Below are 25,170 nucleotides of genomic sequence, written 5' to 3'. Positions count from 1 at the left end.
TGAGCCACCCAGGTGCCCCTTGAATACCTATTCTGAGCAAGAGTTATCACTGTTACGTGACACAATCTAGGTTTGGAATGTTCTTTCCTCAGTGTGACTGAGTGGTTCCATTCAATATAGATCCCCGAATTCTAGGGTTTTGTCATCAAGTCCATTATTTTTTTTTTTAAGATTTTATTTGACAGAGAGAGAGAAATCACAAGTAGGCAGAGAGAGAGAGAGGAGGGAAGCAGGATCCCTGCTGAGCAGAGAGCCGGATGTGGGGCTCGATCCCAGGACTCCGGAATCATGACCTGAGCCCAAGGCAGAGGCTTCATCCACTGAGACACGGCGACCCCATCAAGTCCATTATTATAATGAACAAATCCTTTATTTCACTTTAATGGGAAGAAGATTTAGTATTTACTATGTGAAAAATTACATCATAGTCAACAATAAGTTACAAAAAGTCCCTCTTATTTGTACTTCACCTCCAATCAGTATTCTTTTTGGCATTTACACGTTAAAACTAACAATAGGATAATATCCTTCGTGGTGGCCCTACTTATTCAGGCAAAACAAGCCGCTCCTGGTAATCCAGGCCCTGGGCAACGCTGACTGACCTCAGGACATTTGCTCTGGCCACGGTGGTCAGGTAACATTCTAAATGCGGCTAAATGACCCGAATGTGGCCACTCTGAGAAGCTGTCGGTGACGTTTCCACAGGCCCAGCCCGACGTCTGTCTTCAGTCTTACTAACTTTCTAGAGACCCTCAGTTTGTTTCCACACTGGGGAGCCCTCCAGTCCGGGAAGGCACTGCCGAAACCACAGCGAACGACCATCTATGGGGAAAGGAAGTAGCTCGAACTTCTGTAAGTTTAGGAAACCGAGGCTCAGAAAAGCACTTCTGAGACAAACCCAGTCCCTTCGCCCGCAGTTTCCTTCGGAATTATCCTAATGGAAACGGCAGCAGGCCGCCGGCGAGGGCTGCCCTCCCTCGGGTTCTCCCAATCACCCTTCTGATTTAGCAGTTTTCGGACTCGAATTAAAAAATTTACGTCCGTCCTCTTTAACGCGGTTCCTTTGTCTTCGGAGCTGCCCAACCTGTACTGCGTCGCCCGCAGACTCTTCCTCCTGCCAACGCTTCTCGGAGGTTCGGCCGCCGGGCCTGCGCCGGGGCTTCGGCGGAGCCGACACCTCCCACCCGGCGGCCAGCGTCGGCCTTCGGCGCGTGAACTTGGGAAGTCCGCAGGCCCCGCGAGTGAACACCGCAAACTCCGTCCGACACCCGGGAAACCAGTCAGTACCAGACCCTCGACCGCGCTCTCCCCTCACCCCACCGCTGTAAGCCTGGGCGGAAAACGCCGACCACCAGCCCAAGTCAGAAAACGGGGTGGTCCCAAGAACAGGCAGCGCACAGAGGGGGAGAAAGCGAATGTAAGACTAGCATCTTCCAAACCCCGGTAACCCCGGCACGCAGTTCTCAGAAGCGCCGATCCTCGACACCCCCACGCGGATCCTGCAGACACCGGCAGGTCCTCGGGCCCGCCGTCCCAGGTCCCCCGGGCCCGGAGGGGCCGGCCAGAATACCCCGGCCGCGAAAACAAGTTGGCCCCGCCGGGACCGAGCCCAGGGGGCGGCCGCGACGTCAGCGCCCGTCGCCCCCGCCGCGGCGACCACGGCCCCACAAAGGGGCACGAATCCCCGAGTCCAAAAGGAGACGGCAGCCGCCACCTCCGCCGCCCTCCTCGACCAAGGCCGTCGGCCCCGCCCCCACCCGCCGCAGCGGCCCCCTCCCCTCGCCCCCGCGGAGACCGCGGCGCTACCGCTCGCGCCGCCCCTCCCCCACCGCAGATCCACCGCGAGCCTCCGCACCTCCCCCGCTCGGGCAGCCTCAGGTCCCGGAGACACCGCCCCCACAAACCGGGCAGCCGCCGCGGAGCTCTATGGGGGCTGGAGTCCGCGAGGCGGCCTTTGTGCGCCTCAGAGGCGGAGCTGGGACTACTACTCCCACAATGCTCCGCGTCCACCCCCGCGCCTTCGGCTTCCCGTCGCCCACAGACTACATTTCCCGACAGCCCTCGCGGCTCTCCCGCCCTCCCTCCCGAGACACGAGCCGAACTGGGCGTCAGGTCGGGGAGCGGGTCGGGTTCCCGCTCGCCGCCGCCGCCGCCGCCCCCCGCAGCGACTCTCCCGCCTCTCCCACCGCGCCGGCCGCAGGGGCTGCATCGCCAACTCTGCTGGGCTGCGAAGCTGCCGGCCCGGGAGCACTGAGCCCGGGACGCAACGCGCCGAGCCCCCTCATCATCTCCAGCCGGGGCGACCCCTCCCGGGTCCGCCCTCGCTCTGCGCGGCCGCCGGAGCCCCCAGCCCTGAGCGGCTCGGTGGTCCGGCGCCCGCATCCCGGGCCCCTGCACTCCCGTAGCCGCCGCCCCCCACCCTGAACATGGACTCCGACTCTTGCGCCGCCGCCTTCCACCCGGAGGTGAGTGAGGGCTGCGTCCCGACCGCCCCTGACCACCTCGACTCCAGTCCTGCGCTCCCCGCAGCCGGACCCCCGCCGGCCGAGCGCCGCCCTCCCCTCCCCCAGCCTTCCCTCGTCGCCCCCTTGGGCGCCCAACCCCGCCCCCCACTCGGGCCCGCGCCCCGTCCTCCCTGCCGGCCCTCGCCTCGGCGTCCGTATCGCGGGCGTCAGCGTCTTGCCGGCGCCCCTTCCTTCGGGCCGCCGCGCCCACCCCTCCCCGGCCTCGCGTAGCCCCGGGACCGGTCTGCGCCCCCGGCCCCTCCCCGCCGGCTTGGCTTACTCCTTCCCCGCCCCCGGGGACTCAGTCCCAGCCGCCGCCGCCTCGCGTTCCCGCTTCTCTTAGGAGCCCCCTCCCCCCTCCCGGAGGGGCTCGCGGTCCTCCTCGGACGGGGACTCCGCTCCGCGCGCCCCCGCCTGCTCCCTTAATCCCCTGGGCCCGGTAGTCCGCGCCCCGCCCCCTGACTCCCGCGCGGCCCCCGCCCCCTCCGGCGCCGGGGGGCCTCGTCCTGCCGGGTCCCCACCCCCGCAAACACCCGAGTCGAGCCCCCCACCCTCGGCTCGCTCTCCTCCCCCTCCGAGGCCCCCGCCCCCCGGCCGCGGGCTCTATCGCCCCGCCCCGGCTCCCCCTCCTTCCGGGGATCGGCCCTCGGTTCTCCCGGGCGGCCCCTCCGGCGCCCCCGCCTCGGTGCCCTCTCCCTCCGGAGGCCCGCCGGCCGGGGTGCGGGTCCAGCAGCAGGCGGGTGGGGGAGGCGGCGCCGGGCGCGTTCGCCCGCCGCGCTGCTGCCTCGGCGGTTCGCGGGGCCCACCAGCTCCGGACCCCGAATCCCGCCCGGCTTCCCGCGTCCCCTCCCCCGCGGGATGGGCCCCGCACCTTCCGGGGCCGAGTGTCGGCGGGGGGCGGCTTCCGCGGAGGGCGGGGAGGGGGCCGCACCGCCATCTGCTTTTCCTAAAGGCGGCGAGGCGGGCGAGGCGGGCGGGGCGGGGGCGGCGCAGGTCCCTCCGCCCCGGGCCCGAGGGCGCCGCCGCCTTGCACTCGGCGTCCAGGCCCCCGACCCACTTGTGCGTGTTCCCCGCCGAAATAAAAGTTCTCCCCGAGAGTTTGAGGGCCGAGGGCTGCGGCCCTCCCACCGCGGCCGGAGCGCGGGCGGTCAGTTCTTCCCGGGGGTGGGGGCAGGGTCTCTCCGGCGCAGGAAATGCCGGGGCCGCTCCGAGGCGGGGGCTCAGCCAACCTGCGCGCCCCCCTGGGGTCCGAGCGGCCGGGGGTGGGAGGCGGAGGTGGTCGGCTAGAACCTAGTGGAGAAAATAAGAAGTGGGGCCCTTGGAAGGAGAGCTGCGGGCAGCACGCCGGGTGCCCGCCGCTTTCAATGCCTTCGGTCCTGGGAAGGGGCTGGGCTGGGTCCAGGAACCCACCCCCCAGTTTCCTGTCCGGCGTTCGTCCTTGCGGGGTAGTGGGACCCTGGGCCCTGGAAATGGTAGCTGAGCACGTAAGGATGGGGTTGGGGTGGGTGCTGAAGTGCGTAAAGGAGACCTCGGTAAAGACGCTAGTCCAATAAGCGCGAATAAAGCAGAGTTGTTTTGCTTAGTAGCAAATAAGGGTTCTTTCTCCCAGAGCGGCTCTTCCTCAGAAGAAAAACCCTTCTTGTTGAGGGCGTTTCTAGATTGAATGGAGACAGGACACAAGCCAAACCCCTCGTATTTCATTTTCAAGGTGCAAGTAAACCCAGCCTGAGCATTTCTGGTTTATTTTCTGAACCAGAGAACATTTGGGTGCTGAGCCCCTGGATGTTGGGTGCTGCAGCAGGGGAGGGAGAAGCAGGAAGTGCTGGGAGGAGGGGGTCCGCCTGCAGCCCTGGCTGGGGAGGGGTCAGGCGTGAGTGAGCTTTGTAGGATCAGGAGCAGTTGACTTCCGAAATCACTTAAAATAGTTTGATTTCAGGGCCACGCGGGTGCCTTAGTAGGTTAAGCAGCTGCCTTCAGCTCAGGTCATGATCCGGGGGTCCTGGGATGGAGCCCCCATCGGGAGCCTGGTTCTCCTTCTCCCTCCACCTGCCCCTGTGCCTGCCGCTCTGCCTGCTTGTGGGTGTGCTCTCTGTGTGAATAAATAAATAAATCTTTAGAAAAATACCTTACAGCTGCAGCTGGACTTTGTTTTCAAAATGGAAAATCTGTAGCAAAAAAGTAGTTGTTAGAGCTCCCGGTAGGCCTGCAGACCATGATAACGTCGGAAACACGGAGCGCTAAGAAGTTTTTATCTCCTGCCAGTTTCCCAGCGTGCTGGGAGGAACATCACAATTCCCCTCTTTCAGCCTTCTGAGCCCAGTGTTTCTTGACCCAAACCTACCTTATCTTGTTTCTGAGAGTGTTTGTAAACCGAGCGGTGTGTTTTCGAGTGGCTGGCGATGAAGGCTCCAGCTGGCTTAGTTTTGTTTCTGGATTCCACCTCCAAGTGCCTCCTCTCACGTGCACCCCGTCTTCTCGCCCGCTAACAGGAGTGCTCCCCCAGTTACAAGAGGCGCAGGACTGTGGAGGATTTCAACAAATTCTGCACCTTTGTCTTGGCCTATGCCGGCTACATTCCTTACCCAAAGGAGGTAAATCTTAACGCGCTTCTGCGGGCAGTGAAACCAGTGGCCGGGTGGGGGTCTGGGAGGGGTCGTGTGGGGGGACACCAGGCAGCTGTCAGGTCGAAGCCTTTCTTGAAAACAGCCCAGCCTGGCAGGTGGTTCCCGAAAGTCTGATGGAACACGCGGGCGTATCTAGGAAGGATTCACTACACTTCTGAGGGTTGGTTTGCGGGTGACACGGATGACGCCATCTGCCCTGAGTCTCCAGGGCTTCCTGAGGGCCTGCGGCGGCCGGCAGTGTGTTCCAGTACTGGGGCGGGTGCTGTTGTTGCTCCCCGGCTTACAGATGAGGACGCTGGGGCACAGGCCTGCGGTGCCGCCGGGTGGTTAGGGTCCACACTGTCCTCCCTGGTGAGCAGCTGGCCACTTGCTGTGTGCACCGTATTAGAGAATCTTGGGGACTTGGGGCCCAAATCCCGTGTTTTAAGGGATTTTTTTTCCTTGCTAGATAATGGGTGGAACTGAGAACCGCTGTGGTCACGGTGCTCAACCTTGTCTTGTTCAGGGCTAAAAAGAAAGGGATCTGGTATTTCGAAGCGACCGAAGCCCAGCACTGGGTTATCGTTTCTGTTCGCTGTGTACGTGGGTAAATGCTCCCTTTGTGCGACGCAGAATGTCGCCACTCTTTGCAAGTAAAATGCTTGATGCTGCGAAGGAACTGGAGGGATCAGCTCACTGCTTTGGGGCAGCAATTACCTAGTTTGATTTTGTAGTATTTGGGGATATCTGCAGTTTTTAGGAAGAGTGTCAGGAATTCTCAAAACTCATTTAAATTCATTTAATTAAAAAAAAAATACACCCCTTGGGAGGGCAAATGGGGGGGAGATTTTACAGCCTGGGAAAGATAAGGGGGTAGGAGAGAGTATTCTTGGCAGCTTTCTAGAGGGTTAGAGGGCATCGAATGAGTTCCTGGCTCTGGGACAGGGGCTGGGGGCTCAGCCAAGGGGGGTTTTCCTCCTGGTGGGTTATGGTAAAGTACTCAGGACACCGTTTCAAAAGGGCACCGCTTACGAGAGCCGAGAAGGTCACGGTTCTGATAGCCCTTGTCGGTGGGCCGGGGGCAGGCCCGGGGAAGCTCTGCTCGTTGCCTGGGACTGGGCACGCCCCTCGGCCCCGGCTACCTGTGCTTCTCTCCTTTCAGGAACTGCCTCTGAGGAGCAGCCCCAGCCCTGCCAACAGCACCGCTGGCACCATTGACAGCGACGGCTGGGACGCTGGCTTCACTGACATTGCGTCCGCGGTGCCCCTGCCGGTCTCCGATCGCTGCTTCGGCCACCTGCAGCCCAGCCTCCTGCAGCGGGCCAAGCCCAGTAACTTCCTGCTGGACAGAAAGAAGACAGACAAGCTGAAGAAGAAGAAGAAGAGGAAGCGAAGGGACAGCGACGTGCCCGTGAAGGAGGGGTACGTGGGGAGCCTGTTGAAGCTGGAAGCCGCTGACCCCTACGTGGAGACCCCCACGAGTCCCGCCCTGCAGGATATCCCCCAGGCCCCCGGCGAGCCCTGCTCGGGCTGGGACTCCGACACCCCTTCCAGCGGGTCTTGTATCACTGTGTCGCCTGATCAGGTCAAGGAAATAAAAACTGAAGGCAAACGGACTATTGTCCGGCAGGGAAAGCAGGTGGTGTTCCGGGACGAGGACAGCACCGGCAATGACGAGGATATCATGGTGGACTCAGGTGAGTGGCCCCTGATGGCCTGCCGTGCTGGGGGCTGGGGTCCCGAAGGGTGGTCCCTTCCCTGGAGGGTGTCAGCAGAGTGTGCCCCCCGCCCCTGGGGAGGCAGGTATCCCAGGGTGGACACCGACATGTTTAGGAAGGGGGTGATTGCGGCCAGAAACAGCTGAGGTTCCGGGACAGGCCTTAACATACGAAAGTACAGGGACCCCCGGGTGGCTCAGTCGGTTAAGCGGCTGCCTCCAGCTCAGGTTATGATCCCAGCATCCTGGGATCGGGTCCCACATCGGGCTTTCTGCTCGGTGGGGAGCCTGCTTCTCCGTCTGCTTCTGCCTGCCGCTCTGCCTGCTTGTGCTCGCTCGTTCTGTCTGACAAATAAAATCTTGAACAACAAAAAAAGAAAATACATACAGCTTCCTAGTAAACGTCTCACGGCTCGTTCCTGGGGGCGCCGCACACGGTCCAGTGTCCTCCGTCACGCGCGGACTCCGCGGCCTGCCCTCGAGTGTGCGTGTGTTGAGGATCAGGCTTCACTGCGGCTCCGCTGCTCTGCCCCGTCCCCGCCTGGGCTGGGGGGGAGGGACCCCGCTGGGGAGGGGGCGCAGGAAGCATTTTCTCTCCTCTTCACCCGCGTGTCTGTCCCTTCAGATGACGACTCCTGGGACCTTGTCACCTGCTTCTGCATGAAGCCGTTCGCCGGCCGCCCTATGATAGAGTGCAACGAGTGCCACACCTGGATCCACCTGTCCTGCGCGAAGATTCGGAAATCCAACGTTCCAGAAGTGTTCGTCTGCCAAAAGTGCCGGGACTCCAAGTTTGACATCCGCCGCTCCAACCGCTCCCGGATGGGCTCGCGGAAACTGTTTCTGGACTGACTGTTGGTGAGCGAGCAGAGCGTGGGCGAGGAATCAGAGAGGACGAGGAGCCTTTTGGCCCCTCTCTTAGTTGAGCACAGAACTCTCAGCTCTGGTGTGGGCAGACAGACCCCTGCCGTTCAGGTGCCTAAGCCAAAGGACAGGCTGTCCAAGGTATGACCTGTACATAGCCAGTGACTGAATAAAATCCTCGTTGGCCAAAGCTGCCGCTGGAGCCGTGTTCTCTGCAGCGGAGGCGGACTCACCCCCCCAAGTCCAGTGAGTCCGGCTCACCTGCAGCTGAGGGCCGTGGTGGTTGTGGGTTCCTGCCAGCGCTGTGAACAAGCTCCCGCCGGCTGGGACCAGAGCTGTTTTCCTGCTTCCGCTGGCTTGGGAGAGGAGATGGTCAGTTTCCCAGGCCTGTTAACGAACAGCCATACGTGTAAGCTTTTTCTCAAGTGTAAGTCTTTGACCGTAAGTGTCTGTACAGCAACCATCGAGCTGCCCCTACCTTCATGGCCTGCCCTCTCCCTGCCTTGGCTGCTACCTGTCCGTCCCGGCGGGCTCCCAGCTGGAGTCCTCTGGTCTCACTGTGAGAGGAGCCCTGGGGCGGTGGCTAGCTAGGGATCCCTAGTTTCCTTCTGTTTGTTCAAAGGGACAGTATGTGGCCGCTTCTTGGCGGAAAAGGGGTTGGTTGGGGGGTTGAGGTGGCCCGTGTTCATAACTCAGTTTCCTGTTTTGCACGATGTAAAAAACCTGTCTTTTTGCACGATATAGCCAAAAGTATTGGCAGATTTCTGCCGGGGTGCCCTTCCCAGTTGGTGTGTGAGGTCCTAGGGGTGCCCAGGCGAGCTGTTATCAAGCGAGAGGGCACCTGGATTCTGCCGTCCTCTCTTTCCCTCATTTGTTCCAGTAGCGACGTAAAGGTTAGGCCGTCCCGGGAACAGCGTTCCTCTGCATCATGAGGTAGAGAAAACTCGAGGGGAAGGCCTCTCCTGTGGTTGATTCTTAGGACGCCCTCACACAGGCTGGCCTGCTGGTTTCACGGGGCACGGTTAGGATTTGAAACCTTTTTTGTTTCGTTTTGTGTTTTTGGTTTGAAATTGGTGAGTGAGCGATAACGGTAACATTGGCCTCCAGGAGTATACCACTGAGCCGTGCAGACTTCTTTAGCTCTGAACTGGGACCCTGGACTGGGGAGGCTCCTGGGCAGGCCAGCCTGGAGAAGCCAGAAGTTTGCCTGCAGCTCCCACAGGGCTCTCGGACAGAGGGCCGCGGACCCTGCGGCGCTGGAGGCTCGGGGGCCTGCAGGGACAAGAAGGCTCCCGCTTTCTCCAAAGTTGACAGTGCTCTCTAGCAGTTCACATACTCTTCTCAAAATCGTTTTTGTTTTAATTTTTTATTTTTTGGTAAGTGGACGGGTGTGTTTTCATACACATGGTTTCTTCTGAAGCATGAAAAGGGAAGAATGCCCAAGTTGGTCATACTTATTTATAGCAGGGCGGACCCCCAGCCTCCCTGCCGGGGTCTTCACGTGGCTCCCTCCTGCCGGGGACTCTGTTCACATTCTCTCCCCGAGGCACAAAGGGGCTTGAACTCGAATTGGCTGACCAGAGCCCGTGTTCTGTGCTAGTATCGTTCATCTTCGCCAGCCAGCTGCTTTTTGATTTTTGTTTTGTTTTTAATTCTGTTGCTTATATTAACACAGAAATAGAGAGAAGTAGTTTCTGAAACCCAGTTGATCGTGAAGATCCCCAAGGGAGAAGTCCTGCTGTAGAGAAAAGTAGTAAGAAGCAGGCTTAGAAACCACTTTCTCCCCAGACAGCTGTCTGGCTCTAATGAGGGCAAACGTCCAGGAAAAGTTGGAGAGGAATTTGCCAAAGATCTGCCCCTTGACATTGCCTGTCCAGTGTCTTCACCACGATAATAGCCAAAGTTGCAAAGTGTTTTTCTTTTTAAAAAAAAAAAACTCCACGAAGTTTTAAGTGCATTTAAAAATATGTGTGGTTTTAGAGTGGAACTGCCAGGCCTGGCGATTGCTGTGTTGCTCTTAGAAGGTTCAGTGCCTGGTGGCTCCTCTGGAAGATGCTTGATAGTCATTTCGATCTGTTTCCTTCGTTTCCCTTTTGTTCTTTTAACAGACGTATCTATCCCTGTGGGTGGTGTCTAGGAAGTCCGGACACCTTGGTTTTTGTGTTAGCTTGAGCTGGGCAGCTGCAATCAGCTTTATGCAAATTAGGCGTGGCCCATCTAGGGGCTCCTGGTTGGTGGCTAATAAAGTGAGGGGAGGGAAAGCTGTCACCCCAAGAGTAAGCCTCTCTCATTGGCATTGGCCAGGCCAGACACTTAACATCGTTTACATGGTTCTGTGTAATTATAAAGTTTATGTGTATAAAGCGAAGCTGTTTCTGTGAAACTGTATATTTTGTAAATAAATATATTGCTACTTTGAGGTTCATGCCTAGTTTCAGGTGTTTGTTTTCTCTGGGGGAGGACAGTGGTGTCTCTGCTCCCGTCATCCGCTCTCCCATGATGACAGAGACTTGGGGAGGTCAAGTCCGAGTCTGGTGTAGCAGGACGAGGACTGCCCTAGTGACCTCTGCAGGATCAAACCATGGTGTGAACAGACGGGAATGGCCTTCACAGTTGCACCATGTTGTGGGTTAGCTTAAGCCCCCGTGAGCGGTTATGTCCCGAGGTTCTGCAAGCTCATTTGCAGCTTCCCAGGGGTTCTCATTCTGCCCCTTTACACTTGGGGTCCCCATCCCTGTGCTTTTTCTGTCACTCAGCCGGGTCTGCCCGCCTATAATCTGGGACCCACTAGGAGTCAACTAGTACCTCCTTTTCGAGCAGCCAAGATCCACGCATCAACATCGCTTAGAGTCTTGGAAATACTGGCCAGGTTGGGCGGCGAGCCCTTCTGTTTTGGGGCATCCAAGGCTCTTGGGAGGTGTGGCTCCTCAAAGCCAGGAGGCGAGGGCCCCGGGCTTTCGCGAACGGGTGGAGCTCGCACTGGCGGCGCTGTTTGGGGTGTCGGTCCGGGATGGCCCTGGGAGCACTCCTGAGCCCACAGGGAGCGCACGAGGAGGTGACCAGGAGGAGGTGACCAGGAGGAGGGCGGAGGCTGGTCCGCCTCCATCTGCCGGCGGCCCCGCCCGCCCCGCCCACAGGCCCGGCCTGGTCGCGCAGGCCCCGCCCCACCCCCAGCTCCGCCCTGCCAGTCGTCCGGCTCTGCTCCGCAGGCCTCGTCTGGTCCCGCAGGCCCCTCCCCGCCCGCAGGCCCCGCCCCACCCGCTGGCCCCGCCCTGCCAGTCGTCCAGCTCGGGGCCGCAGGCCCAGCCTCGTCCCGCAGGCTCCACCCCGCCCCGCCCGCTGGCCCCGCTCCGCCCGTCGTCCCTCTCGAGGCCGCAGTGCCGAGCCCCGCCCGCCCCGCCCGCCCCGCCCGCCCCGCCCCGCAGGCTCGCCGCCGCCATCTTTGTTAGGGGCAGCGGGGCCTGGCGTCTGGAGATGCCGAAGTCGTGCGCGGCCAGGCAGTGCTGCAACCGCTACAGCAGCCGCAGGAAGCAGCTCACCTTCCACCGGTGAGGGGCGGGGGCGCCGTGGGGCGCGGGGGCCCGGCTCCCGACCCGCCTGGCCTGGCCGAGCGGCCGCGGCCCCCGCCGGAGCCCGAGGCCTGGCGCGCCGGGTGGGGACGTCAGGGCCGCTGCCGGGCCGCCGAGGAGGTCGGAGGGCGTGCGGCCGGGCCCTTCGCGTAGGGGCCCGGGGTAGGCGAGGTGACCGGCGGCCGGGCGCCGCCTTGGCCGGCCTGCGCGCGTGGGGAGACGGTCGGAGAGGCTGAGCAACCTGCGGAAGGCGCACGTGCGGAGGAGGCCGGGGTGAGACGCCCCCTCCCCAGGCCGCGCCCCGCAGCCCCCAGCTCCCTCGGCAGTTCTGGGACGTGGGCCTGTTCACAGACGCGGCCTGGCACGTGGCAGGTGCCCCGCACGTCCTGGCCGAGTGCATTTCCGAATGAATGAGCGGTGGTGGCGTCCGGCTGTGTGGCTGCCATGCGCTGGTCACCTGCTTAGCCCTGGCCAGGCGTCCTGTCCAGAAGCAAGGGGGCATGGAGGAGGGAGAACGTTCCGGGCTCCGGGGAGTGGGGCCGCCGCGCCACCTTGGCGGGAGGTTTGGGAGTGTGTCGTCGCATTCCCAGCGCTCCCAGTGTGTCGGCCCTGGTGGGTACCGGGTCCCTGCCCCGAGGAGTCCGGGGTCCAGCCACTGCCCCTTAGGGCACCACCCGCAAGGCCAGCTGCACACTCTGTCTCCACTGCCCCTCCCGTCACCATTTTCCTTCTCAAAGTGAATGTTTTTATGGAAGTATAAGACATGCAGAAAAGCACACAAATCAGAGTCCACAGCCCAGTCCATTCTGCGAAGTGAACACTCACATGACTGCTGTGAACCAGAACAGCACCAGGGAGCCCCTGCTGCACCCCCTTCCAGCGCCTTGTCCCCTCTCATCCCCAAGGGAGACGGGATGCTCCCTTCTGGCGGTCGGAGTGGGGCGCTTTGGCCTGTGTTGAACCTGGCATGCAGTTCTTCATGTCTTGTGTTCCCGGCTGTGAGTCACCTGCGAGTCCTTCCTCCCCACCTGTCGCGGTGCCCTGCTCAGTGACTATACCAGAACTGACTTGTTCTACAATTAAAGGGCATTTGGGTGCCTCTGTGTCTTGGCCATCACAAGCACAGGACTGTGGACTGTGTTGCTGGGGCCAGTCTACCCGTGCTTGTGTCTGCATTGGTTTCCGCGGGGCACATCCCAGGACTGGAGTGGCCTCCCGCTGCCTCTGGAACTCACACCAGCCGGACTCTGGCCCCCGCCACTCCCACAGAGGAGCTCTCCAAGTCCCCGGTGGTCCTGCTGAGTGCTGTTCCCTCCTCATCCGAGGGGACTTCTCTGCAGCGTTTGGCACAGCCAACCACTGACCTCTTGCGACACTCTCCCACTTGGCTTCTAGGGCCCCCTCCTCGGTCTCCCCTGCTGGATCCTCCTCATTTCCAGCACTAGCCTTGGAACCCTTTGGGGGAGGGCCGTGGCCTTGTACCCTCCCCACCCACACTCACTCCCCATCTCACCTAGGCTTTACCACCCCTTACACCGGGACGTTCCCACACTGACATCTGACACGTGCTCCTGCCGCTTCACTTCAGCACTTGGACATGTAAAAGACACCTCAGGTTTAACAAATAGAGCCAAAATTCTGATCCCGCAGACCTCCTCCCATTTAATATATGGGGCTCCTTCCTACTCTTTATTTTGCGGCTCACAGGCAAACCTTTCGCAGAGCTTGCAAAATACATCCCAGGTCGGCCTGCTCATGACCCCTCCGCTGACACTCAGGGGTGCCTCCTTCCTCTCACCTTCTGCCCTGAGCTCCCAGGGACCGCCCACCTGCCCCGGGGCTGCTTCCTGAGGTCCTCACCCCTCCTCTTGCTCCCCGCCCTCTCAGCCAAACCCGCCTCTGACCACCTCGGTCCTGCTGGCCCCGTCATAGCGCCTTTGCTCTTGTTCTTCCTCCTGATACCCCCACAGGGCTCGCTCTCCTGCGTCCTGTGGCCTCTGCTCAATGTCACCTCTCAGGAGGCCTTCCTGACAACGAACTCCTCTTTATTCCCAAGCCTATGTCTGTTTGGTTTGCTGTTTCTCTGTTCTAGAATGTAGGCTCTGTGAGGGTGCGACTCACTCGACTTCCTCACTCCTACTTCCCAGGGCCAGGGGCAGGGCCTGCCCGCCGCTGACTCCCCAGGGCACCAGCAGGCTCACCCTGCAAGTACACCTTCAGAAGCCTAGTAGGGGTGCTGTAAACGGGCATGACAGAAGCTTCCAGAAATCGGATGTGGTTTAGCAGAGTGAGGTCACTGAATTCTCCAAGCTGTCCAGTAAAATGCTACGTGGCGTTTTCAGAATGCCTCCAGCCTCTGCACTGCTCACTCGAGCCTTGCGAATTCCTTCCTGTCTCCCTCCTCTGCCCCCAGGTTCCCGTTCAGCCGCCCGGAGCTGCTGAAGGAATGGGTGCTGAACATCGGCCGGGGCAACTTCAAGCCCAAGCAGCACACGGTCATCTGCTCCGAGCACTTCCGACCCGAGTGCTTCAGCGCCTTTGGAAACCGCAAAAACCTGAAGCAGAATGCCGTGCCCACGGTGTTCGCCTTTCAGGACGCCGCGCAGGTGAGCGCAGCGCTGCCTCCGGCAGTCCGGGTGGGCGTGCGGTTTGCAGGGCTGCAGAGGCCGAGGCTGAGAAGTGCAGGGAGGGCGGCGCCGCCAAGCCCCTGGGATTCAGAGCCCAGCCGCCCTGCTGGCCCTGACCTTTGCTGTAGGCCATTTGCAGTTTAAAGACCCTGGAAAAAGGGGCACCTGGGTGGCTCAGTGGGTTAAAGCCTCTGCCTTCGGCTCAGGTCATGATCCCAGAGTCCTGGGATCCAGCCCCGCATCAGGCTCTCTGCTCTGCAGGGAGCCTGCTTCCTCCTCTCTCTCTGCCTGCCTCTCTGCCTAGTTGTGATCTCTGTCTGTCAAATAAATAAAAAATATTAAAAAAAAAAAAAAAAAGACCCTGGAAAAATAGATCACGCCTGGGTGGCTCAGCTGGCTAAGCGTCTGGCCCTTGGCTGATCTGTGTCATGGGATCGAGCTCGTAGACAGCGTCCGACCGGCTGCTTGGAGGGTTGCAGGGGCCAGATGGTGACCGGCCGGGAGAGGCCTATGGTGTGCCAGGTGGGGAGAGAGGCTCTCCTGGGCGGGTGTTGTAGGTGCCAGGGTGGTGGCCTGAGCTAAAGGTGGCTGTGGTCATGAGAGCGGACGGCCTTTGCAGATCCAGCGGGCCGAGAGGGTGGTGGTCAGCGAGGGCTGAGCTTGCTGAGCCCCCGGCAGAGGGGGGGCCCTGATTCTCTGGGTCTGCGAGTCTGGAGTTGGAGTTCCCGGCGGGACGCTGGAGTGGCCGGGGCTCCGTGGGGCGGGATGTGCAGGTTTGGCTCTGGGGAGAGCTCCCAGGCAGCTGGGCCTTGAGGCCATGAGGGGGAGTATCTGGAATTTCGTAAATCCCGAAGGTGTACTGAGTCCCAGAGTGCGGGTGTCCACAGCTCTTCGAACCCGGAAGGCAAAGCGGCGGTGGAGCAAACAGCGAGGCCGCCAGGTCCCCACGCTGCTCGTTGGTCCTGGCAGCGAGAGGCAAGGCTGTTACAGGGGTGAGGAAGCACGGGCGTGGGGGCCCAGCAGGCCCTGCGTCAGGGCACCTGCCCTCCATCCGAACTTTGTGCCCATCTGCTGGGTCGCGGCCTCCCCTCCAAGTCCCGTCCGTCTCCCCCGCTGGCCCGCAGGCCCTTCCCGCTGGCTTTTTCCGCTCTGCAGGGCAGGGGGGGGCCACACTTACATTTGCTCTGGTTCAAGTTCTGTCTTTGCTGGCCTCCCTGAGGGCAGGGGTTTGTTCCGGCTTTATTCCCAGTGCCCAGAAGGTTTTCTTGTCAACGTGGAAGGCCTTTTGTTTTCAGTTGACACATAGTAGACTTAACACGGGATCTGGCCTCTTGACCAAGAAGTCTCAGGCCTGAGGCTGCTCCGCAGGGTCTAAAACCTCATCTTTAGCGGAACTGAGACTCCGCCCTCTGATTAGCCCCCTCCTCCATCGGTGCCCCTTGACAGTGGAGCCTGATGGGTTCTCACACATTTGTGGTGAGATGTGAAGTGGGATTAGTTTAACACCCTGGGGAGCCATCTGTGAGCCTGTCGGTGCCCAGGGCCCAGAGCTAGGGCTGGGGCTGCTGGTTCCCGCCACAAGGCCCTGAGTTGGATGTTCTCTCCTAGGTCTCCTATTCCTTGAGCCAAATTTGAGTCACTTCCTACATGCCTAGCATGTCAGGCCCAGGGGGGACACACAGGAACCAGGTCCCTGGTTCAATGGCCTCTGACCTGATTTGGGGACAGCTTTGGGGACAGTGAGCTGGTGGGTGGTGACGAGAGCTGAGCCGGGTTCAGAGCACCATCTGGCTGGACCCACGGGGTTGAGCAGTGGGGTGGAGGATGCACGAGGCCGGGCAGCCAGCGGGTGTTCTCAGGGTGACCTACTGCACCCTTGGGGAGCCTGTGGACGGGGCTGTGTCTCTTGCAGCTGGCGAGGGAGAGCACGGACCCGGCAGGTGGGGCTGCGTATGCCGACGGTCGCAAGGAGGAGGTGAGTGTGCGCGGGTGCCCCGGATGCCCCCGTCAGGACCGAGTCCTTGGCGCAGACACTGAGCGCAGCTGGGCCGCCCCTGTCCCCCGGCTGGCCTGCCTTGCTTTGTCGTGCTTGCCCCCCAAACCAGGGTTCAGGATTCTGTGTTTTCCTAGAGAAGGCAAAGCGGGGCCGCCCATGCCTCTGTCCTGTTTAATACCAGGCAGCCCAGGTTGCTTGGAGGGCGGGCTCCGGCCCGGTTTCGGGGGGGTCTGATCCCAGGCCGGGAGGGGAGCCTGTTTCTCGGCTTCTGCTGGTGCCCTGGCCGTGGCTCCCGCCGGGAGAGCAGGAAGAATTCCCGGTGGGCTGCCCGCTTCTGCCCTGCTGTCCCCAGGTCGTCCCTGAGGTGGGGCGGGCAGAGTGCGGCCTGGGGAGGAGGATGGACAGTGCCCTCGAAGCGCCGCCCCCGAATGCTGGCGGCCCCACCGAGCAGGTAAGGCCCGGGGCCCAAGGCAGCACGGGGCTGGTGGGTCCCTGCACCGGGGATTCGCTTCAAACATGTTGAAGCAAACTGGTGGCCAGGCCACGAGTGCCACGGCACGGGGCCCCGATGGCAGGAGCGCCGTGGGCAGGGTTGGCCTCGCCTGCACACGCCTCTGTCCCCAGGTCCTGCTGCGGAGACCGCAGGGAACCCCGGCCCCCGCGCAGCCGTCCGATCACAGCTATGCCCTCTTGGACTTAGACACCCTAAAAAACAAACTCTTCGTGACTCTGAGGGAGAACGAAAAGCTCCGAAAGCGCTTGCGGGCCCAGAGGCTGGCGATCCAGAGGCTGTCGGGCCGCCTGCGGGCCCACAGGCTGGGACAGCCAGGATCCCGCGCCGGGCTGAGGCCGGGGCCAGAGCTGAGCCCCGCGGCCGGGCTTTCCCGTCTGAGCCTCGGGGCTCGGGCCGTGGACCCTGCTGTCCCGCCGCTGACACGCCAAGGGACCGTGAGGCGGGCCAGGCACACCGCCGCCACCTCGGGGGACGTGTAGCTGCATGGGCCGGGACAGGACGGATCCGTGAGCGCGTCGAAGCGGGTCCTCCCGGAGGTGACTGGGGCAGCTGGCTTTTCGGGGAGAGCTGGGCGGGGGTCCTCAACCGCAGCGTCGGGCGGCGGCCCGGCCAGTGCGGGGACGCGGCCGGGCCAGGGAAGGACACGAGAGCGGGTGACGGGGGCGCCCAGGCAGCGGAGGGGTACGCTGTGGCTCGGCGCGGGGCCCCTCCCGCCTGCTGTGAGCGACGGCCCAAGCGTGTCTTCCTCCGCTGCAGCGTCTCCTCCTCTGTTTAAAAACGAGTCCGGGGGTCCCGTTTCTCGAGTTTGCGTTCCCAGAAGACCTGCGTCAGTGCTGCTTTCGGACCTCAAGAAATCTGAAGAGGGGGCGCCTGGGGGGCTCAGGGGTGAAGCCTCTGCCTTCGGCTCAGGTCATGGTCTCAGGGTCCTGGGATCGAGCCCCGCATCGGGCTCTCTGCTCAGCGGGGAGCCTGCGCCCCCCCCCCCCCTCTGCCTCTCTGCTACTTGTGATGTCAGATAAATAAATAAAATCTTAAAAAAAAAAAGAAATCTGAGGAGGATTTTCACTTTTATGACCAAAGGCGTGAAGCAGAAATAGTGTTTCTTTCGCCGCGGGCTGGGCCCCCCCTTCCCCGGGGACGAGTCGCGGCGGCTGGGCCCGAGTTCACGCAGCCGCGGCTAACACGCGTCCTCCGGGGTCCGCGAGACCAGGGGGTTGGTTTTGGCTCTGCGGACCCGCAAACAGCCCGCCTCGGGGAAAACAGGGACCCCAGCCCGGGGCCTCTCCTGACTGCGGACTCGTGCTTCTCAGGCAGAGTCCCGTGTGGGAACCGAACCACGGCGTCGAGCTCAGCCGCCCGGTGCGCACCGGGGTCCCGCCGCGCGGGCTGCAGCGGGGAGGCGGTGCGGGGAGGCCTAGGGCTCGCGGGGTCCGCTCAGCGGGGAGCGCGAACGCACAGTCGCACCGGACGCTCCCTGGTTTTCAGGACAGGTTTATTGTGGAGCGCGCGGCGCCTTCCGTACAGTCTGCTTCAAAGTCAAGAGACTTGGTGCCGCAAAGAGCCACCTGCCGTGGAGGGAACACAGGGCTGCGGCCGGAGTCCGCGGGTTCACGCCACGCTTATTGCACGATTTACATTCAGAGCAGCAGCTCGGAGAGACTTCAAACATTACAGAATCGGACGACCTGAACTGTGTTCAGAACCGGAGGGAGGGAGCGTAGTGATGACTCCAGGACCGCCGCCAGGAGCGAAGCCCGATTTTAGCCAAAGCTGGGGAGGGGGCGGGGGGGGGGGGCTGTCAGAACCGCGACCCGCCGGGGCCTCTTGGCTCGTGGGTGACTCGAAGTCAGCAGACCGGGCTGTTTGCTCAGGAGCATCCTGGCTCCGGACATGTTCTGCATCCACACGGGAGACAAGTGAAGGAAAAGGGTCTCGGGAGCAGACACCAGAGGCCCCCCACGCCCCCCACCACGAGGAAGGAGCCCAGCGGGAGGCGGTTTGGGCGACCGGGCGCCACCTGCCGGCCGCACCTGTGAGAGCCAGCGAGGCTCCACTGGGCCTCACTCTCCCAGGGCAGGGGGATTTGGCACGTACCTGAGCCAGGGTCCTTTCAGTCCCTGCCCCATGCTGCCCCTGTCCTCGGAGCCTCAGAGGCAGGTCTGACTGGGCCACAGGAGCGGGCTGCGAGGGACATGGCTTAGCTCACCTCTGCCCTTTACCACAAGGACACAGGTGGCTCCTGGGAGGAAGTGACCTGTGACAGGGCTGGGCCCTGGGACCCGAGGGTTCTACCACTCTGTCCCCAAGCCACGTGCCAGTGGAATGATTCGAGAAGCTCTGGGAGGAGGACCAAAAAAGACTAATTTCCAAAACCATTCATTCTCAGATAAAAAGCAGATTTATAAACCCACACAATCCTCCAGATTCACTGAATAATATTTTAGCAGGAAAAAGTGGTTTTTGGGAAGTTGACCGAACAGACGCACTATTGTTCTGGAGAACTCTGCTCGCAAGAACAACTTCCTTCCTTTCCGTTTCGTTTTCCATGCTCAGTGTGGGTTTTAGGAAAAGTAGTTCAGTCCTATGTGTGAGGGCAGGATGTTCCATAAACACCTCAAGACAGACCGGGCGCTACTGGGGGGCGGCGGTCAGCACGCGGGCTCAGGAGCCGAGGGGGCCGGGGCCCAGGGCCCTTCCCTCCAGGGACATGATCCTTGGGAAAAGAGCCACAGGCCATGCTGCGGGTCTGGTCCAGGCGGGGCTGCCTCAGTCCTACCGACAGCGCCCACGAAAGCGGGTGTCTGTGTCCCTCCACATAATTGATACGGTACCACCCTCTATAGGAATAATATAAAATAAACGCATCTGATGTCTGGGTTTTTTCCCTGCTTCTGAATTTGTAGACTCCTAGGAAAGGATTTTTTGCAGCCTCTTGTAAACCCGGTTTCTCAAGCGTTTTATCCATCTGTGTCGATCCTGTGAGCTGTGAAAGACAAGACAAGACAATGTATCAACAGGCAACTGCTTCCGCGCCCCTCTTCCCACTGACGGGGTTCAGCCGTCACCTGACCGAGGCAGAGGACACGCTGCGGAGAATCCCGCGGTTCCGGAACATACAGGAGTAGCCGGGTCGGCCACCGCCCTTCCTCAGGGCGCCCCACCACAGGCTCTGAGCCAGTCACTTGCTCCCAGGTGGGTAACCGGGGGAAGGTGGCTGTCCCTCGCACGCCATGTCCCCGGTCCCCGTGCTCGGGGCAGGCGCTGCCAAGGAGCAGCTACTCACACTGCTTTGGTATCCTAAGCGCCTCGTTGTCCAGCGCCATGACCTGGTGCAGGACGCCGCGGAACTGGTATAGCACTTTCAGGCTCTTCTCCTCGCCCACGCATGGGTCGTAGAAGCCCGGCAGTCCCGCCTGTAACACACACAGTCTGACCCCGTGGCACCCGAGATGGCGCTCTGAGCCCGGCAGCGCCGCCCTGGGCCACCGCCACGGGAGCTGCACACCGCGGAGCTGAGAACATCCCCGAGCCCCCTGTTTAGTCCTAGGCCCCCCTCGCAGGACAGACCCGTTCTCCCCCGTTAGCCACCCTAGTCTTCGCAGAAGCCCTGTCAGCGCTCCCAAGAGAGCTCGGTGTGTGGCCCGCGCTCATCTACGGTTTGGTTGGCCTTTACCGTGCCCAGCGCTGGGCTCCAGCGTGAGCTTTCAACGAGCTACGGAGCTCACACTCTTTCTAGAACAAGGCAGAGTAAGGAGACCGTAAGCTCCATGGAGATAGGATTACGTTTTGTTCGCTGCTCTCCCCGGCACACAGGAGGTGCTCAGAAAATCCTTGCCGAGGGGACGCACGATGTCAACGGCTGCGGTGCGAATGTAACTGGGGCGCCGGGCAGTGCGTCACACAGCCGGCGCCGGCGACATGTATGGTTCCACTTCAGTGAAACGGCCGTTCTGGGCACCAGGCCGCCCCGCCCCCCCGCAGGGCTCTCGGGTCTGAACCCCACGGGTACCTTCGACGCCTCTGTGAGGATGAGCTTCGAGTCCTTGACCAGGCACTGCAGGGGCACGGTCACGTCAATCACCTTCACCTTCTCGTTCTTCCTGCTCTTGTCGTTGACGAACTTCCCGTACCAGGCGTTGACGATGATGAGCCCTGAGGACCAGCGCGGTCTGAGCAGGGGTGGGGGTCTCGGCTGGGCACCCCTCGCACTGCCGGACCGCAGGAGCCCCCAGCGCCCACCCTGCCCCAAGACAGGCCGGGCCTTCTTACCCATTCTGGACTCCTCTGCCTCGATAATTCTCCGGACAGATTCCTGCATCAACCGAACCTGCAAAGAACAAGGGGGGGGGGGCTACGGTCAGGTCCTTCCCGGGCCCCGCCCCCCGGTTCAGCTGCAGCCCCGTGCTGGGGTGCGTTTTAGCCCCTTCTCTGTTCACAAAGAACCCAGGGGTACCCCTGCATTTCTCCTGGACACTTCTGTTCTGTCCCCTAAGAACAGTTCACTGAAAGGGAGGAGAGGAGGACGGGGCCCATCACAAGAAACGCCTTGTGATGCCTTTTGAGGGTAACTGGAGCTCATCTTTAGGGCCGGGCCTGGAGTTCCCGGTACTGTACCCGCAGGGATCGGAAAGACTGAGGTGCCCAGCGAGGCCCAAGGCCCACGTGCGGAGTGCGCTGCGCTCCCCGAGCCCCGCTGGGCGCCGTGCGGCTGGCACAGGGCGAGGGGCCCGCCGGCAGGGCGGTCGGAGTCGCCTCTCGGCAGCACTTACGGCAGCTTCTGCCTCTTGTTTCTTCTGCAGAATGTCAGTGGCTGTGCTTTCCCTTTGCTTTTCCAACTCCCTTAAGCGAGAAAAACACAGGCCACATGTTAGTGCGGAGTGAGGCAACAGAGGCCCGCGCTGGCCCGGTGCCCGGTGCATAGTGCGAGCGGCCGCCGCGCTCCGGCTTCTGGAGCTTCAGACAATGTTTCCGAGCCAGGCGCAAGCAAATCTGTTTGTTGACAGCCTCGGCAGTGTCCCGTTCTTTTGTCTCTAGATGGCTCCCCGCTCCCCCAGGGACCCGGGCCTAGGGAAGCAGCCCCCACCCGAGGGGAATCTCAGCCCCGCAGAGGTGGGAGGAGAGGGCGGGAGCACCGGGGAGGCCACCCTCTGGGATTACCAGAAAACACTTGGTGGGGGGGGAGGGACAGACACAATGCTTCCTGCTTTAGGTACAAAATATACTTTCTTCTTATGGTACCGAACACTGGGACTCTGGGCAGTGTACGCCTGTCCCATCAGACCAGCCCGCACGCTCCTCCTTCTAGGCCTCAAGACTCCGGGGGGCAGCAGGGCCCCGCACTCGGCGGATTCCAACGCGGGGCCCAGGGAGGAGCGTCTCTGAGCTCCGCGACCTATTACGTCGGACGGTGAGGAGTAATGACCGTAAACCAAGTTGGACGGCTACGGCCGGAGCTTCCCTGAGAAGCCGCACGGTAAAGGAACGTTTCGGTGACTCCAGGACCGCGCTTAAGGCACGCCTGTGTGTCTGAACTCGAGCCCCTGCTGCTGGACTCGGTGCCGGGAAAAGAAACGGCCGGAGAGAGAACAGGGGCCTGTTTCTGTGGTCATGCTGTGCTGTCTGCACAGTCCTGGAAACTAGCTCTAGCCCTTTCTGGCAGTAGGAGGGACGAGTGAGGGGGCCCCACAGCAGGGCCGCTCACGAGTGCAGCTGGCGCCCACCCAGCGCTGACTGCGGGCCGGACACCATGCTGGGCTTCACGTGTAGGAGTTCATTTTCGTACTGACTCTCTGAGCAGGTTCTCTTATTATCATCTCCACCGTCAAGACAAGGAAACTGAGGCACAGAGTTGTGTGCTGATGTCCCCGTGACATGCTAGGAACTCACTTCTCTTTTTGAGCCCTGAGGTAGGGTTTGATGACCAGACGGTGCAGAGCGAAGTAAACCACCAGCGGCCCCACCGTGGCGTAGAACACGGCGCTGGGAAGCAGCTGGTCCGTCAAGTGAATAGGGAAGAAGTAAGTCTGACTGGCCCTGTTTAACCTGCAAACAAGAACGGAACAGAACACCACGATGAGTCGGGTTTCCAGGGCAGGGGAAGGGAGGCCTCAGCGCGGGAGAACTCTCAGACACGCAGAACGCCAGTGACGGCTAGTTTCCAAATTTACACACCTCCCGGTCCCTATTCCCAAGTTCAGCTGCTAGGTCCGACGTCTAGGTCGGATCCCACTACCTGCTAACCTCCTGGTCAAAGCAGGGACTACCCCTTGTCCAAGGTGGCCTTAGAAGACAGAAGTGGGCCCCTCCCAGGGTCCTGGCGAGGGAGACCTCGCCGACGTCTATTTATCCATCGAAAAAAGTGCACGAAGGTTTCCAAAGCTGGCAGATTAAGGAGGTTCTGCTTCTGGTAACCTCCCAGTAGCTCCTGTTGGACCAGTCATCTGGTCCACTGTCAGCTCAGAGCACAAACAACAGGACCCCCCGGTAGGTGGGCACACACAGGAGCACTCAGAGTCCAGAGCGCACAAAGGCACTGGTTTCCTGTTTGTTTCAACAGCTCTTGCCCGAGGGCAAGTCTTAGCTGCTGCTGCGACAACGGTAAACACTGGAAAGAAATCTACAGTCCTAAGAGACTTAAGACCCAGAGCTCAGACTGAGAGGCAGACATAGCAGCTGGGAAGTGGGGGTCCCCCAACAAGGAAAATCAGAGATGGGGAGCCCCAAGTTCTTTGTGTGAGGGTGGCACAAATCCCTAGCCGATCCCTGGTCTATCAGCGGCCCCGGCTACAGGTGAAATAATTGTGCTATTCTAGCTGCTGCCACACACATCAGTCCCAGGTCACAGTCCGACTCTGGCCAAGTTAATTACCTTTGAAAACGAAAAATCAACACGGTTTTGGGAATCTAGGCGCAGTTGGAATACAGACCCTCTACAAGGTACTAGTCACAATACCCAAGTACAATACAAACGACTCTACATACCTACGTGCGCAACAGAGGAAAAAGATAACGAGACCAACCCCAGATGACACAGAGACTGGTCGGAGCAGGTAAGGGTTTTCGAGCGCTACTTTATGCCCGAGGACTGTATTCACTGCCCGGGTTAACAGCCGACTGGAGATGAGAGCAGTCAGAGGACTTGCAGAAAAGAACTGAGGGCAAATGGGCAGGGCCTCGGAAACTGTCGGAACAATATTAAGAGTTTTAGACTTGAGTAACTTTAGGGCACCAGAGAGGAGAGAATGGGCAGGATTAAGGTTTGAAGAACTAATGGCCCAAAAGTTCCAAATTTGATGTGGACATAAATTTACAGACGCGAGTTTAGCAAACCGCAAGCAGCATAAATACAACAAAAAACACATGAAGGTACGTTGTAGGAACAAACTGCTGAGAGAAAACAAAAAAGCTAAAAAAATAAAAACCCCAAACCACAGCAAAACAAAAAGTTAAGTAGCCAGAAAAAAAAAAAGGCCATCGCCTTCAGGGGGATGATGATCGAAACGACCACTGGAGAGGCCAGAAGCCGGGCAGAATGGGCACTGAAAGCACCAATCTTTTCACCCTGAATTCTATATTCGGGGACAATATCCTTCAGAAGAAAAGCAACACCAGAATCGACAAAGAACACTCAAAATGTAAGAAACCAAACAACCCAACAATAAAACAGACAAAAGGTTTGAAGGGAGACTTCACTAACAAAAAAAAAGATACGGATGACGAAGATGGAAAGATGTCCACCGCCTGGGCCATCAGGGAGACGCACATCGGAACCACAGTGGGACACACTCATGCGCCAGCTAAAGCAGCCAGAGCGAGCCAGATGGGCGTACCAAGGGCTGGCAAGGGTGCAGAGCCATGGGGCTCTCCAGGCTGCTGGTGGAAGAGAAGCTTCGTAACTTCCTACCCAGGGGCACACACACCTCCCATTTGGCTCGGCACGCCTACTCCTAGGTACTTACCCAAGAGAAAGGGAAACAGGTTCACACAAAACCTCTATGTGAATGTGTACTGGCTTTATCTGTAATCGCTAAAAATTGCCAACAACTGAAATGTCCTTAAACTGAGAAGCAGATAAACTGTGGTATAGCAACACAAGGTAATGACAAAGAACACGGAAGAGGGGCACACTGCTGGCGTGTGCAACTGTGAGGCCGTACCTCAAATGCATGATGCTCGAAAAAGAAGCACGAAAGGCTGCACGCTGTGTGATTGCAATTACGTAACATTCTGAAAAAGGCAAAAATGTAGGGAGTGAAAACAGACCAGTGGCCAAGGGCCCAGGAGACTGTGCAAAGGCCAGGAGGCAATTTTGGGAGACAATGGAAATGTGCTATATTTAACGATGATGGTGGTCCCATGACCATCGAAACTTATGTCAAAACTTATGTGATTGTCAAAACTCCCAGGACTGTATAATGAGACAGATGAATTTTAATTTATGTAAAGTTTACATCAATAAAGCTTGACCTTAAAAATTACGGCAATGGGGGCTCCTGGGTGGCTCAGTCGTTAAGCATCTGCCTTTGGTTTAGGTCATAATCCCAGGGTCCTGGGATCAAGCCCCATGTCAGGCTCCCTGCTCAGCAGGAAGCCTGCTTCTCCCTCTCCCACTCTCCCTGCTCGTGTTCCCTCTCTTGCTGTCTCTCTGTCAAATAAGTATATAAAATTAAAAAAAAAATTACAGCAATGGTAACAGCTTAGTTCTGGGGTAGGAGTGCCCACAATGAAACTATTTTAGGTTAATATAATGTAAAATAACAATAAAGTGATGTATCTA

The 25,170-nt window shown here is 60.0% G+C and overlaps 4 protein-coding genes across 6 annotated transcripts in view; 3 read left to right on the top strand and 1 right to left on the bottom strand.

Moving 5' to 3' along the window:
• The first annotated feature begins 824 nt into the window (after positions 1-824).
• On the top strand, positions 825-2,424 carry LOC123928367 (basic proline-rich protein-like). The gene is made up of 3 exons (XM_045983522.1): positions 825-852; positions 1,105-1,324; positions 1,506-2,424. Exons 1-3 carry the CDS (start codon positions 825-827, stop codon positions 2,422-2,424), a joined length of 1,167 nt encoding a protein of 388 aa, XP_045839478.1.
• Positions 2,103-10,113, top strand: PHF13 (PHD finger protein 13). Of its 2 annotated transcripts, none has more exons than XM_045980843.1 (4): positions 2,103-2,465; positions 4,994-5,095; positions 6,270-6,804; positions 7,450-10,113. In XM_045980843.1, exons 1-4 carry the CDS (start codon positions 2,427-2,429, stop codon positions 7,674-7,676), a joined length of 903 nt encoding a protein of 300 aa, XP_045836799.1. In that variant the 5' UTR covers positions 2,103-2,426; the 3' UTR covers positions 7,677-10,113. The 2 variants fall into 2 exon arrangements, with proteins under 2 accessions (XP_045836799.1, XP_045836788.1); XM_045980832.1 differs by lacking the exon at positions 2,103-2,465 and adding an exon at positions 3,268-3,563.
• A 1,004-nt stretch (positions 10,114-11,117) lies between these two features.
• On the top strand, positions 11,118-17,396 carry THAP3 (THAP domain containing 3). Of its 2 annotated transcripts, XR_006818652.1 has the most exons (6): positions 11,118-11,236; positions 13,671-13,863; positions 15,797-15,859; positions 16,233-16,331; positions 16,505-16,930; positions 17,151-17,396. XR_006818652.1 is itself a non-coding variant. In XM_046007833.1 (5 exons), exons 1-5 carry the CDS (start codon positions 11,163-11,165, stop codon positions 16,871-16,873), a joined length of 798 nt encoding a protein of 265 aa, XP_045863789.1. In that variant the 5' UTR covers positions 11,126-11,162; the 3' UTR covers positions 16,874-16,963. The 2 variants fall into 2 exon arrangements, 1 of the variants encoding a protein (XP_045863789.1); XM_046007833.1 differs by lacking the exon at positions 17,151-17,396 and having other exon boundaries at positions 11,126-11,236; positions 16,505-16,963.
• A 1,377-nt stretch (positions 17,397-18,773) lies between these two features.
• Positions 18,774-25,170, bottom strand: part of DNAJC11 (DnaJ heat shock protein family (Hsp40) member C11) — a 67,891-nt gene continuing 61,494 nt past the window's right edge. Inside the window, exons 11-16 of the mRNA XM_046007822.1 lie at positions 22,281-22,436; positions 21,164-21,233; positions 20,664-20,721; positions 20,404-20,546; positions 19,678-19,807; positions 18,774-19,377 (exon numbers count right to left, since the gene is read on the bottom strand). Coding sequence (XP_045863778.1) covers positions 19,352-19,377; positions 19,678-19,807; positions 20,404-20,546; positions 20,664-20,721; positions 21,164-21,233; positions 22,281-22,436 — 583 coding nt within the window. The 3' untranslated portion in view covers positions 18,774-19,351. The remainder of the gene's footprint in view (positions 19,378-19,677; positions 19,808-20,403; positions 20,547-20,663; positions 20,722-21,163; positions 21,234-22,280; positions 22,437-25,170) is intronic.

This window comes from Meles meles, chromosome 1 (genome assembly GCF_922984935.1).
Source record: "Meles meles chromosome 1, mMelMel3.1 paternal haplotype, whole genome shotgun sequence".
Lineage (NCBI taxonomy): Eukaryota > Metazoa > Chordata > Mammalia > Carnivora > Mustelidae > Meles > Meles meles.
Note: the sequence above shows the minus strand (reverse complement) of the source record. Positions and strands in the feature narration are given on the sequence as shown.

Coding starts and splice junctions, on each gene's coding strand:
- LOC123928367 (XM_045983522.1), top strand. CDS start 825: ATGGGGAAAGGAAGTAGCTCGAACTTCT. Junction 853..1,104: donor AGGAAGTAGCTCGAACTTCT/GTAAGTTTAGGA, acceptor CGTCGCCCGCAG/ACTCTTCCTCCTGCCAACGC. Junction 1,325..1,505: donor TCTCCCCTCACCCCACCGCT/GTAAGCCTGGGC, acceptor CGGATCCTGCAG/ACACCGGCAGGTCCTCGGGC.
- PHF13 (XM_045980832.1), top strand. CDS start 3,363: ATGGGCCCCGCACCTTCCGGGGCCGAGTGTCGGCGGGGGGCGGCTTCC. Junction 3,564..4,993: donor TCCAGGCCCCCGACCCACTT/GTGCGTGTTCCC, acceptor GCCCGCTAACAG/GAGTGCTCCCCCAGTTACAA. Junction 5,096..6,269: donor ACATTCCTTACCCAAAGGAG/GTAAATCTTAAC, acceptor CTCTCCTTTCAG/GAACTGCCTCTGAGGAGCAG.
- THAP3 (XM_046007833.1), top strand. CDS start 11,163: ATGCCGAAGTCGTGCGCGGCCAGGCAGTGCTGCAACCGCTACAGCAGC. Junction 11,237..13,670: donor AAGCAGCTCACCTTCCACCG/GTGAGGGGCGGG, acceptor CTCTGCCCCCAG/GTTCCCGTTCAGCCGCCCGG. Junction 13,864..15,796: donor CCTTTCAGGACGCCGCGCAG/GTGAGCGCAGCG, acceptor TGTCTCTTGCAG/CTGGCGAGGGAGAGCACGGA.